This window comes from Eucalyptus grandis, chromosome 10, assembly GCF_016545825.1.
Source record: "Eucalyptus grandis isolate ANBG69807.140 chromosome 10, ASM1654582v1, whole genome shotgun sequence".
Classification (NCBI taxonomy): Eukaryota; Viridiplantae; Streptophyta; class Magnoliopsida; order Myrtales; family Myrtaceae; genus Eucalyptus; species Eucalyptus grandis.
This window is the reverse complement of record NC_052621.1, coordinates 27393607-27405404: the sequence shown is the minus strand read 5'-3', so window position 1 is coordinate 27405404 and position 11798 is coordinate 27393607. Positions and strand designations below refer to the sequence as shown.

Genomic DNA, 11798 nt, shown 5'->3' with positions numbered 1-11798 from the left:
AGGCCTATGTTAGATGACATCACCAGCAACGCCAAAGGCACCACGTCGGGTTTCTTCGGGGTAAAATCAGTTTTCTATGGTTTTGTAGATCATGTATAACCCATGTAGCTCCTACGACTCCGACCGAGGAGAAGATACCATATCTGGATTGCCAACTATGAAATCAGATTGAAAGTGATCACTCGACAGTCAATGCGTTACGATCAGATGATGAAAGTTTCAGTCGGTCATGGATAATATAGTTTTTAACATACGTCGCCTTTTGGCTAGCTTTTCCAGACAATTTTTCTCACCATATATCTTGTTATGCAAACCAATGGGAGCGAAACAAGTATCAATCCAATCCAATCCAATTTTGACCCAGAAAAAGAAAATACATATGTCCAATGAAGAGGTAATGAGTCCAATTTGAAGAAAAAGAAAAGATTTCCATTGAATAAGCCTTGCGTTATAGTGAAAAGTGCAACCAAAAGCAAAGCAAACTCTCAATATCTCAATGTGTATCGTAGAACCCACGTTTCCAAATCGATCAAATCAGAGACTCTAGATAAGCTCGCATGCTTTTACAAGATGCATGCGCTAAAACAAGAGCGAAAAGCGAAAATTTGCCTTCTCAGAATCGCAATTCTTCGTTCTTCCATTCGATGGATTGACAAGTGAAGATTCTAAAAGTAGCCCCTAGGGTTCACGATGAGGACATTTATTTTTACACCTCCAAAAACCACCCAAAAGTGGAGAGAAACTGAGGAAACCAGCATTACTCTCTGAAAAGAGATTACAACCAGCCCAAGAAAACAAATAAAACCGTCGGTCTGATCGAACTTCACAGCATCCTAAATTCTTTCGTCCCATCAATGCTCCAAGCCAGAAGTGAGGAAAATACTCTCATCATGGCTTAAGAGCCAGGGCAAGACCAACCTTGGCACTCTTATCGATGGATTTGGTGTCAACCTCCCCGGAGACGGTAAAGAGTGACCTCGGGCGCCACTCGTGCTGGATAAGAGCACTCGCCTTACCAGAATTGTTGATCCGTGCCTTCAGCGTGGTCAATGGGTCCAGCGCATGCTGGGTTCCAACAGTAATGGTGTTCACATTGGAGGAAAAGCTGTGGGTAACCTCAGCACCAATGGCAGTGCTAGTCACAGGGTTCACAATGTGATAATAGGACGCAGTCAGTGAGTCACCCTTGTTGTTCCTGCGTCAACAATAAGAATGTTAAGTAAAATAGGGACAACAAAATAGTGCAGTATCCACACCAGCTGTTTGCATAAATAATGATTTCATTCTCAAATTCAGAAGGGATCTGTTGCTATTACAACCAGGGCAATTCTAAAAAAATTTAGAGGACTTCCAAATCTAAACGGTAGAAGAATGGTTTGCACTGTACATGAAAAAATATATAGGTGCTAGAATGCCCCTTTCTTTAAAACGCTGTAATCAAGACCAAAGGCAAGTGACAACTTCAGCGCATCCGAACTGTTATCTAGTAATGTAAAAGATCTCAGACTGGAAAATGACTAATGTTATTCAAGAGAACATGGGAGATCAAACATGGAGTACAAGCGATGTACAAATATATAGAAATTTTTCAGGTACATAAACAAGAAATGCAAACTACTCACAGGGCCAATGAAGCAATCAGGTCAGCATTTGAGAAGCTGATGCCAGCATTGCATTTGGTGAAATTGCTTGCTTTGCTGTCAAATGACACGTCAGTGCCAAGTGACAAAACATTACTTCCTAGCACAGCAGCAAAGTTGACAACAGGATTTGCGGTCAACCCAACGCTTGTGCTTATCCCAGCATAGTCATGCAAATATTGTAGCTCAATCTGTTAATTGCAGAAGTCAGGAAGTGTCTTTCTCTCAGTAACAATAATATATCCAGAAAAGGAACTCAATATAAGCAATGACGTGCCCGACTCAGATGATTTTTGTGACAAGCTTAAAGATGCCATGAGACATTGTCGCTCACCTGGCCAGACCTTTGATCTGGGACTGTAAAGGAGAATATTGTCTTCAGTCCAGGGAAAGGTTCGTCAACAGTAATTTTTGTGACAAGCTGCGTATCATGAGGCAAGGTTCAGCAAAACCATGAAACAATTAGGGTGATACCATAATCAACATTAAGTAAGGCATCAGAGATCCAAATTATTCTTCTAAAATACTCAAATGAGTTATAACTTCTTGACATGAAAAGCCCTTTTCTACAGCCATAAGATACAGCACACCATTTGTGAATCCCCTTGAACCATGATACAGTACTTGGTCCCCAGTTTTAAAATTTCTCTCCATGGTTGCTGAAAGTCGATTCACTTGACACAACCACTCAAATAGTAAACAAAGATAGTAGAACAGGGTCCTGAAAATTGATCACATGACTCAACTACTCAAGTATTAAAGAAAAATTGTACAATAGGGTCCCATGGAGCTTGCCTCCTACAGGTACATATTACAACCTAATTTGACAAATTACCAGAAACAAGTATGATGCTAATTAATACTACTACACTATTCGTTAATAGCAGTGCAAGTTGCAGTTTACCTATAATGTTCAGACACTAACTACTAAAGAGAACACAGAGTCTTCCCTGATTACTATAAAGAATAAACCAAAACCATGTTTTGAAGGGTCACAAGAAAACAACCAGTGATCTCAATAAGTGTACACTTGCACATCATGTTCTTGACACCTAACCCATTTCCATTATATGATAGGAAATCATTGGAAGTTTACATTCAGCATGCCAGCGGACACTAGCAATTTCTCCATCACACGCCCTCCTGCCCCTCAACACCCCCAGGTACGATTTAGAGAAAACAGCAACATGCCATTAGAGAACTGTTCACTTTTTTCGTTTTACAAATTTACAACACTTACATTGGAGTTCGTGTCCACTTTGACATCAGTGGTAACATTCTTGTTCTTCAGCTGGGTATTAACATCAGCCAGAAACAGCTCACCCTTCTTTGTTGCTGCAGATGTTATAGTCTGCGATATCATTGCAAAGTAGTTTCTCAGTCGCATTGCCTCTAACTAAAATGCAGACAATCCCAGCATTTAAACCACGATACAAGGCAAGAGCAAGCATTTCAAGACAAAGCAAGAATGCCGACGACTCAAAAACACTACAACAGCTCTGCAGGAGCTCAAACTCAGAGTGAATTCCACAACTTCATTACACTTCTCATTTGCAAATACAACGAAAACCAATTGAAATCAGCAAACTCATCAACCAACTCCAAAGGCATCATTTTTCCGAAACTATCCAACGGGTTCAGATCTGGAAACCTATTTCCAGGGTTTGTACATCCACGTTCGCGTATGAAATCACGTCACCGCTAAAAAGTCCCAAACAATCTCTCAAGAAAGCTCCATCGGCCAAAACCATACCAAAGCCTAAGAATAGACAATCATCCACCGATTACACAAGACCGGAATCGAAACCAACACGGGACACGCACAACGACGAGCAGGTTCTAAAATCGCAGCTCAATGAAGTGAGTAAACACGCAGAGGTCTCCGAAGAAACTCACGACTCCGGTGACCGAGGAGGTAGTGATGGTGAACTTGTGGTCGCTCTGGTAGTCCTTGTAGAGAAGATCTGCACCACAGACAACCACAACAAACAACAGCACGCGCGCGCGTGAGATCGAAAAATCTCAGAAACGATTCGACCGGAGGAGGGAAAAGAAAGTCCGGCCGCCGCCGCCGCCGTCGCCGAGAAGACGAATCGAGGACGGAAAGGGAGGGAGGGACCGACCTTTGGCTTTCTTGCCGATGTCGGAGTAGAGGCCGGGACCCTTGCCCATGATTCCCTCCGGCGGAGATGGAGATCTCTCCCGGTCACCGAAAACTTGCGGAGGAGAGAGAGAGAGAGAGAGAGAGAGAATGGGATGACGGGGAGCGGTGGAGGAAGACGAAATGGTCGCGTGGCAGCACGATACAGAAAAGCAGAGAACCCTAATTTTTGAGTTTTTTATTTTATTTATTTATTCTCCTTTAGCCTTTGAATATTGCGTAGATTTTTCCCTCTCTCTCTCTCTCTCTCTCTTCAATTACCAATTTTTGTTTATTATGAATTTTGGCTTATTGAATAAACGCCATGTTAAGACCTTTTTAACTAAAAAAATTAACCGACCAACAAAATTTTTTTAAGAAAACTCTTGCATTTTATCTTAATTATTCACTACCCATCTAAATGCATTTCTTTTATATTTCGACCATTTTAACATATTTTTACTTAAAAAGATAGGATATGATCAACTGTCAATTTATTACAAAAATTACAAATATGTATTGACACACTTTGATCATAGGGTGCTTTTTTGTTTGGGAGAATTTTTTTTTTCAAAATTAATTTTCCTTCTTTCACTTGTTTGGTTCATCAAAAATAATAATTAATTGAAAATACTTTCCGATCAAGGAAAATATTCATATATAAAATTAAGGAGTGAATTCTTAAATTTTAAGAAGGTGAAAACACATTTCAAAATTGTTATTCTAAGTATTTATTCTTTTATACTTTTTTATTTCCTTCTTCCTCCTTCACCAATCACTAGGCCTCAGCAATCAACCATAGGTTTGGGTTGGAGCTTGACCCCAACCTCACTTGAGGTTGCCAAGCTTGACCTCACTCGAGGCCGGCTGGGTCAACCATCACCAAGACCCAGCAACTAGCGAAGGAGGAAGAATGAAATAAAAATAAAAATATATTTTTTTTGCCTAATTGAAATCATTTAGAAAATGAAATAAAACGGCTAAAAAATATTTTTGATCATATATTACTAAATAAAGGAAAACTGACCATTTTCTTGTAATCTTTTTTATTTTTTATATAAAAGTACTCTCATTTTTTATGAAATTTTCTCCTAGACAAACAAATTGCAAATATAATTATGAAATAAATTAAAGCTCAACAATAACCATTGTCATAAAAGGTATAGGCCACGTATAATAATTTCGGCAACATCTCTCTTCATTTTGTGGAAAATCGCCACATTGCATTAATCAAGATATCTAATCCATAGATAATTTTAATATTTTGAGTACTGAATTTGATCAGATCAATTTGGCATTGAACCGAATTTCGAGTTGGTTCCAAACATCACAAATTAGATGATTTTTCTAGAAAATGTAGTTTCCTATCGAACTTCCAAATTTTGGCACTTCTCCTCCATGTTCTCATTGAAAAGACATACTTCAGCATTACTAAAAGCGGAATGTTCCAAACATCACGCGTGCTCTACGCGTACAATACAAGTACAATCTGCGGTCGGCAGCGCGGCCCTACCGTATATAAACTCGATTCATCTCTCTATCGCGCGACCTCGATCTCGATCTCGACCTCGACCTCGACCTCAGCTCAAAGTCCGTTGCTGTCGATGGCCCTTTACCTGGTCAATTATCTGCTGCGAGAACCCAAGTTTTTAGGCGTTAATGTAGATAATTCTGATAATGCGGGAGAGCGGTAGTCCGTACGAACATGTGGATAGAAACGCAGCAGGACAGCGCTCCGACGTTGTCGAACAGCTCTCCCGTTTTGCTGTCGAATGACAGACTGTGACCGCTGAAAATGGCGATCGGTTCTCCTCCTAAACCGGGTTCTTTTTTCCTGGACACCATGCTCTGCGGTCGAGAAGCTATATAAGTGCGCGGTCGCCTTGCGAATGCGCTCAAGCCTTGAACCGAGACTCCGACGCCGACGAGAAAAAGGGTATCCATGGCGAGCGCATAGCATAAGTGTTTCGGTCGGTGGTCGGTCCGGTGAATTAGTACTGGCAAGGTCTGATCGTTGAAGCCCGAGCGAGAACTGCAGGATCCCGAGGCGACAGACCTTCGCCATCACTAAGCATTCAGTTTCGTTTCCAAGGATTCAGAGGACCTGGACCCCCTTGGCCTGTCGATTAAGGAGAACCGGAAAAAGTGAGAATCGAAAGGAGAATATATAACAAAGAGATGGCGGCAATGAAGCTTGTTGGGTTCATCTTGGCCTTGTCCTTGGCTGTCCTAGTTCCGAGCCTCGAGGCTCATATCAAGGAGTTCGACGAGTACTGGCAGAAGCGCGCGGAGGAGGCCAGCCAGGCTGCTCTCGAGGCGTTTAACCCCGAACCCGAAAACGTCACAGCCCAGTTCAATGCGAACGTTAACAAGTGAGAACTCATTGCATCATCAATAGTCTCGATTGTTGAAGACATTAGATTAGCACGGACGAAACGCTTCGTCTTCTGCTGCAGTTGTGAGAGAATATATGATCATTGTGTTCACGTTTCCAAATGATTGCAGGGTCTTAGATGGAAACAACAGCACAAGGAGGCAATTGCACATGCACAAGTACTCCGGCCCGTGCCTCGCTACGAACCCGATCGACCGGTGCTGGCGGTGCAGGAAGAACTGGGCGAAGGACCGGAAGAGGCTGGCCAAGTGCGTGCTCGGATTCGGCCGCAAGACCACTGGAGGCTTGAAGGGTAAGTACTACGTCGTCTACGATTGCTCGGACAACGACGTGGTCAACCCAAAGCCTGGGACGCTCCGCCACGCCGTGATCCAGAAGCGGCCTCTGTGGATCATCTTCGCACGCAGCATGGTCATCAGGCTGAACCAGGAGCTGATGGTGGCGAGCCACAAGACAATAGATGGCCGGGGCGCGAATGTGCACATCGCCTTCGGTGCCGGCATCACGATCCAGTTCGTCAGGAACGTGATCATCCACAATATCCGCATCCACGACATCGTCACGAGGCCCGGGGGCATCATCAGGGACGCGGTTGACCATGTGGGGATCAGGACAATGAGTGACGGCGATGGCATCTCCATCTTCGGCTCGACCAACATCTGGATCGATCACGTGTCCATGAAAAGATGCCAGGACGGGCTCATCGACGCCATTGAGGGCTCCACTGCCATCACTATCTCGAACGGCCACTACACCCACCATAACGACGTAACGCCTTCCATCTCCTCCATATACCGATGACCTCGATGTTCCGATCTCGACGAAAAATCAACCACTATATACATTCGGTCTAGACATTGATGTTTAACTTACATCCGGGGACATATGTGCAGGTGATGCTCTTCGGCGCGAGCGACTTATATCCAAGAGACAAGATTATGCAGGTGACCGTCGCCTTCAACCACTTTGGCAAGGGTCTGATTCAGCGGATGCCGAGGTGCCGATGGGGCTTCTTCCACGTCGTCAACAACGACTACACCCATTGGCTCATGTACGCCATCGGGGGCAGCTCGCAGCCCACCATCATCTCCCAGGGCAACCGCTTCATCGCACCGCCCAACTTGGCGGCTAAGGAGGTAATTATAACAAAGAACTAAAGACTATTCTAGTGTCGTCGCATTCATGATCTTCTCACATCGCACATGTTTAATTTAACGTGAACGAGAATCCGAACGAATGACCAGGTGACCAAGAGGGACTACGCAACGCCGGACGTGTGGCGCAGCTGGACATGGAGATCACAGGGCGATCTGTTGATAAATGGGGCCTTCTTCGTGCAGTCAGGGCAGCCACTGAGGAAGAAGTACGGGAGGAAGGACATGATCAAGGCGAAGCCCGGGACGTTCGTGAGACGGCTCACGCGCTTCTCAGGCACTCTCAATTGCAAGCCTAAGAAAAGGTGCTAACTTAGACATTCAGGAAGACGTCACTATACGAACTGAGTGTTTTGGTGTTAAGGGGGGGATAAAAGCAGAATGAGATGAGAGGGAAGGACCATTTCAATTCAAATGTCGACGAAGCGATTTCTGACTTTTAAATCAAATTCATTACTTAATGCAAAAGAAAAAAAAAAATCAATTCCGTCCCTTCTATGTATGTCGCCTCTGCGCGCGAAATCAACCATGCGAAGCCGATGAAAAGCTTACCTCCGGATTAAACCAGCTGCATCACCAGCTAATCTACAGCTGAGAAACGGGTAAGTGATCATTTTTCATGGCCATAGAGGGGAAACTTAAAGGTTAGCGAGATGACAATGACATGATAAAACCAAGGATGAGTAAATGTAATGTTCTAATTTTTAATGCTGTTTTTGACCCAAGTCAAGCTGATAGAGACTCCTAGTAGAGAGGTCTCAGTGTCCTTTGCTCTTCTGAAGCCCAGACAATTTAGGGAATATAGCCACCTCTTCTTGTCTGAAAATCTGCATTAGGGTTTTACTGGGGCTTCCACACCACCACCACCATGCCCGCCCTGCGGATTGCAGAATCGATTATCAAACGAACACTTCTATCTAAGGTCAATGCAAGAACGACGACCAACAACTAGAAACATGGTCAATGCGCGTCGAGGATCAGAACAGCCACTCGCTCATCCTGTGGTCGAAGGGCGTCACTGTAATGCAATGCCGTGAATGTTTTAGTGCGAGATTTTTCGTATCTCCATAGACCGGATTGCTATTGGCAATCTTTCTTTTGCTCTCTTCGCGGTAACGAAAGAAGACATATCAAGCTCATGTCATGTAACTTCATCACCCGATCGAGCACCAATATGCCTGCTCGAAGAACTAAAGGACTTTTCTAGGGAGATGGTTCCGAAGCCGGTGCCGTACCATCTCGAGAGTTCCTAGTCCCTCCTCAATGCATAACACACTGTGCTGTAACATAGTATGAAACACAGCGATAGATGCCTGCTTGTGACTGTTGATGATAGGTCGGCCATTCTTGTCCAAAAGTTCATGAAGTAGGATGGAGGTTCATTCCCTAGAAAACACCGTCTCAGAGCTCCGTCCACACCAGAAACTCCTTCCTCACCCACTTATTATTATAATTATAGTTATAATAATGATAATGATTATTATTATTATTAGTTGTCACATCATGTGCTTCTTCAACTAACCGGACGAACCCTGGCCTAGTTAATTATCACGTAATTCGGACGAAGAATCCAAGGAACGAAGCTGAAGGGCAAAGAAGAGAATGCAATGATCAGATAGGAGATTGGTCTGGTGCTTGCAGACTCTTCTCTTTACCCTTTTTCTCGTTTAAAGTTGTCTTGATTATTTTTTTCTATTCGTGTGCGTACCGCGGAAGACATGATACTCAAGGCGCTCTCAGTGCTCGAGAGAGACACCATATTACCCATTTTAATCTAATCTAATCCGTGTCCCCGAATCGTAATGAAACCGGACGGAACGCGAAGAACCCCCGAGCTTGATCACAACGATCCAATGCAAAGAGTGTTTCGATCATACTCCTTCACCGTCTTTCGAGTCTTTGAGCATCTTGAAAGAGTTGCACGGCCGTACTAAGTATTTCGTCGTCGGTCCAAAGTCGCACAACTAGTAAGAAATTATCATCTAGATTCTAGACTTCGTCTATCGTCAAGCATTAAGGCTAACAAGCCTCTCTTTGCTCAAAACCCAGTGTGGATGGTAGACTAAATCTATCTTTGGGCAATCGCACCATGTTTTGACGGTACATTCCCGCCGAATACAATCATCCAAAAAGAACCCAAATAATCTAAACACTCGCGACAATTTCAAATGCAATAAACCGTGGAATAACAAGATCCTCCTCCGCCTCGGGCCGTCAGACAGAATAAAGACAAGCCCCTTGTCCTGCATTGCTCCGTAGTCACCGCCAACCTCCTCTCGTTCCAAAAACAGTTGCAACAGCAAGAAAACAAACCGCGATTGAAGGAACCGCTAGGGACCTCGGCAATATATATCTTGCCCATGGACTTGGCATTCTGGACAAGCAAGAGCACGGACAGGAAGAGACCCGCCAGGAAGAGGGGCAAAAGAGAACTGAAGCAAGCGAGAGAAATGGAAATGGTGATGGTGAAAACCGAGGAGAATGTGCGGAGGCGCCGAGTCTGCATGGCGGCCGACGGTGAGGCGCTGCAGCCCCGCTGCATGAAGAGGCGTCGGAGGGACCCGGCTTCTATGGTCCTGCTCAGTTGTGGCAACGACGGCCAGGCTCAGCAGCCACTGCAGGGCGACCAGATGTCTTCAGCTGCCGCCGTGAAGAGGAGCTCAAGGTTTCGCGGCGTGAGCAGGTGCAGGGGAGTGTCAAGACTTGAGAGTCTTGTCGCCCAGAATTGTCGAATGCTCATTGAATCTTTGAATCCAACCGTCTCTGAATCGAAATTTGTTCTGTGGACTCGACAGGCATAGATGGACCGGTAGATATGAAGCTCACCTGTGGGATAAGCTCTCCTGGAACGTGACCCAGAGAAAAAAAGGAAAGCAGGGTATGTTTCAAAACTTGCTCGTTCACATGAATCCTCACTATTCCTTTTCCAGGAATGCTAACGTTGTTTTGTATTGTTATGCTTGGCCATGGTCGGTCGGGCCATTATTCGCTCTGGAACCTAACTCGGGACGAACAGTTTACCTCGGTGCTTATGATGAAGAAGAAGCCGCCGCGAGAGCATACGACTTAGCCGCGCTCAAGTACTGGGGGACATCAACTTTCACCAATTTCCCGGTACGCACAACTCAACAATAGGATCAATACCTTTCCCGTCTGTCAGGGAAACTATGGCAGATAAAGCATCTCTTCTCAATAAGCTTATCAATCATCTGCAGATATCAGATTATGAGAAGGAGATAGAGATAATGGACAGTATGACAAAGGAGGAATACCTAGCTTCATTGAGAAGGTGAGAAATACACTATCAAGCAAAGCGATAATCCTCTCGATGACATTCTAGAACTAACCTGCCCTGACTAAAAACTTCCGGGTTATCTTTCTCGACAGGAAAAGCAGTGGCTTCTCGAGAGGTGTATCAAAGTACAGAGGAGTTGCCAGGTGATAGCTCTGTCAAATTCTAAGTTTTCTTTACCACTTCAGACCAGTCATACAAACTCACTAGAGAAAAAAGAAGTTCGCCATGACCCTAGAAACGAGAAAAGAAATGCTTGACTTGAATACGTGCATGCTGTGCAGGCACCATCACAATGGTAGATGGGAAGCGCGAATCGGGAGAGTTTTTGGGAACAAGTACCTCTACCTCGGCACCTACAGTGAGCCTCCTACCCAATGTTTTTTACATCTTCGGCAGCACAATGCCTTAGGTACTAGGGCAATAAGCCGATACTTTCCAGTTAGACTAAATGCAATATCCTGCTTTCGCAGGCACTCAGGAGGAAGCAGCTCGCGCCTACGACATCGCAGCGATCGAGTACAGAGGGATCAATGCCGTCACCAACTTCGACTTGAGCTCTTATATCAGATGGCTAAAGCCAGGAACAAACACCCCTACCGCTGCACTTGAACAGCTTGGTCCACTGGAACCTCAGATAGTTCCTTCGACCCCAAATTTCGTTGTGCGAGAAGAGTCCGATAAATCTCTGTTGTTCAATGCCAATACTTTAGCGGCAGACTACCTCGACTCTCCTCAAAAGCCAGATGTATTCGAAGCTAAAGTCCCCCTTAGCTCGCGCAACAAGTCTTCTTCACCTACTGCACTCAGCCTCCTCCTTCGATCATCAGTGTTCCAAGAGTTGGTGCAGAAGAACACAGTGCTTTCCGAGGAGGACACCGATGGGGAAGAAACAAAGATTCAACCACAGTTGAGCAATGAAGACGAATTTGCAGGAATTTTCTATGCGGGAGAGGGCGATTTCCCATTCGATTGTTATACAGGCCAAGATGATATTGGTTTGCAACAAAGAGAGCTGCAGTTCGTTTTGTGACCTGATAAAGCCACGAAAACATATCCCTACAGATTCGACCTAACAGCTACGGTTTTTTTTTGCCCTTACAGTAGTGGAACATAGTGTAAAGAATAATGTAAAGGTTTTCTTCAATGTCAAACAATAATTCGTGGCTTCGCCTAC

At 44.5% G+C, this 11798-nt stretch overlaps 4 protein-coding genes across 4 annotated transcripts; 3 read left to right on the top strand and 1 right to left on the bottom strand.

The window, feature by feature from the left end:
- Window positions 1-489: 489 nt before the first annotated feature.
- On the bottom strand, window positions 490-3934 carry LOC104422553 (mitochondrial outer membrane protein porin of 34 kDa). Its single transcript, XM_010034915.3, has 6 exons — window positions 3764-3934; window positions 3537-3604; window positions 2881-2991; window positions 1975-2061; window positions 1623-1831; window positions 490-1195 (listed from the first exon to the last, which is right to left on the bottom strand). The coding sequence occupies exons 1-6, from the start codon at window positions 3810-3812 to the stop codon at window positions 889-891; spliced, it is 831 nt and encodes a 276-aa protein (XP_010033217.1). The 5' UTR covers window positions 3813-3934; the 3' UTR covers window positions 490-888.
- A 2024-nt stretch (window positions 3935-5958) lies between these two features.
- On the top strand, window positions 5959-7754 carry LOC104422552 (pectate lyase). The gene is made up of 4 exons (XM_010034914.3): window positions 5959-6152; window positions 6286-6943; window positions 7069-7311; window positions 7420-7754. Exons 1-4 carry the CDS (start codon window positions 5959-5961, stop codon window positions 7639-7641), a joined length of 1317 nt encoding a protein of 438 aa, XP_010033216.3. The 3' UTR covers window positions 7642-7754.
- A 1935-nt stretch (window positions 7755-9689) lies between these two features.
- Window positions 9690-10771, top strand: LOC104422551 (AP2-like ethylene-responsive transcription factor At1g79700). Its single transcript, XM_039302953.1, has 5 exons — window positions 9690-10012; window positions 10125-10207; window positions 10346-10443; window positions 10545-10618; window positions 10717-10771. Exons 1-5 carry the CDS (start codon window positions 9690-9692, stop codon window positions 10769-10771), a joined length of 633 nt encoding a protein of 210 aa, XP_039158887.1.
- Window positions 10772-10779: 8 nt separating this feature from the next.
- Window positions 10780-11781, top strand: LOC120289091 (AP2-like ethylene-responsive transcription factor At1g16060). The gene is made up of 2 exons (XM_039303626.1): window positions 10780-10982; window positions 11095-11781. The coding sequence occupies exons 1-2, from the start codon at window positions 10850-10852 to the stop codon at window positions 11652-11654; spliced, it is 693 nt and encodes a 230-aa protein (XP_039159560.1). The 5' UTR covers window positions 10780-10849; the 3' UTR covers window positions 11655-11781.
- The last annotated feature ends 17 nt before the right edge of the window (window positions 11782-11798 follow it).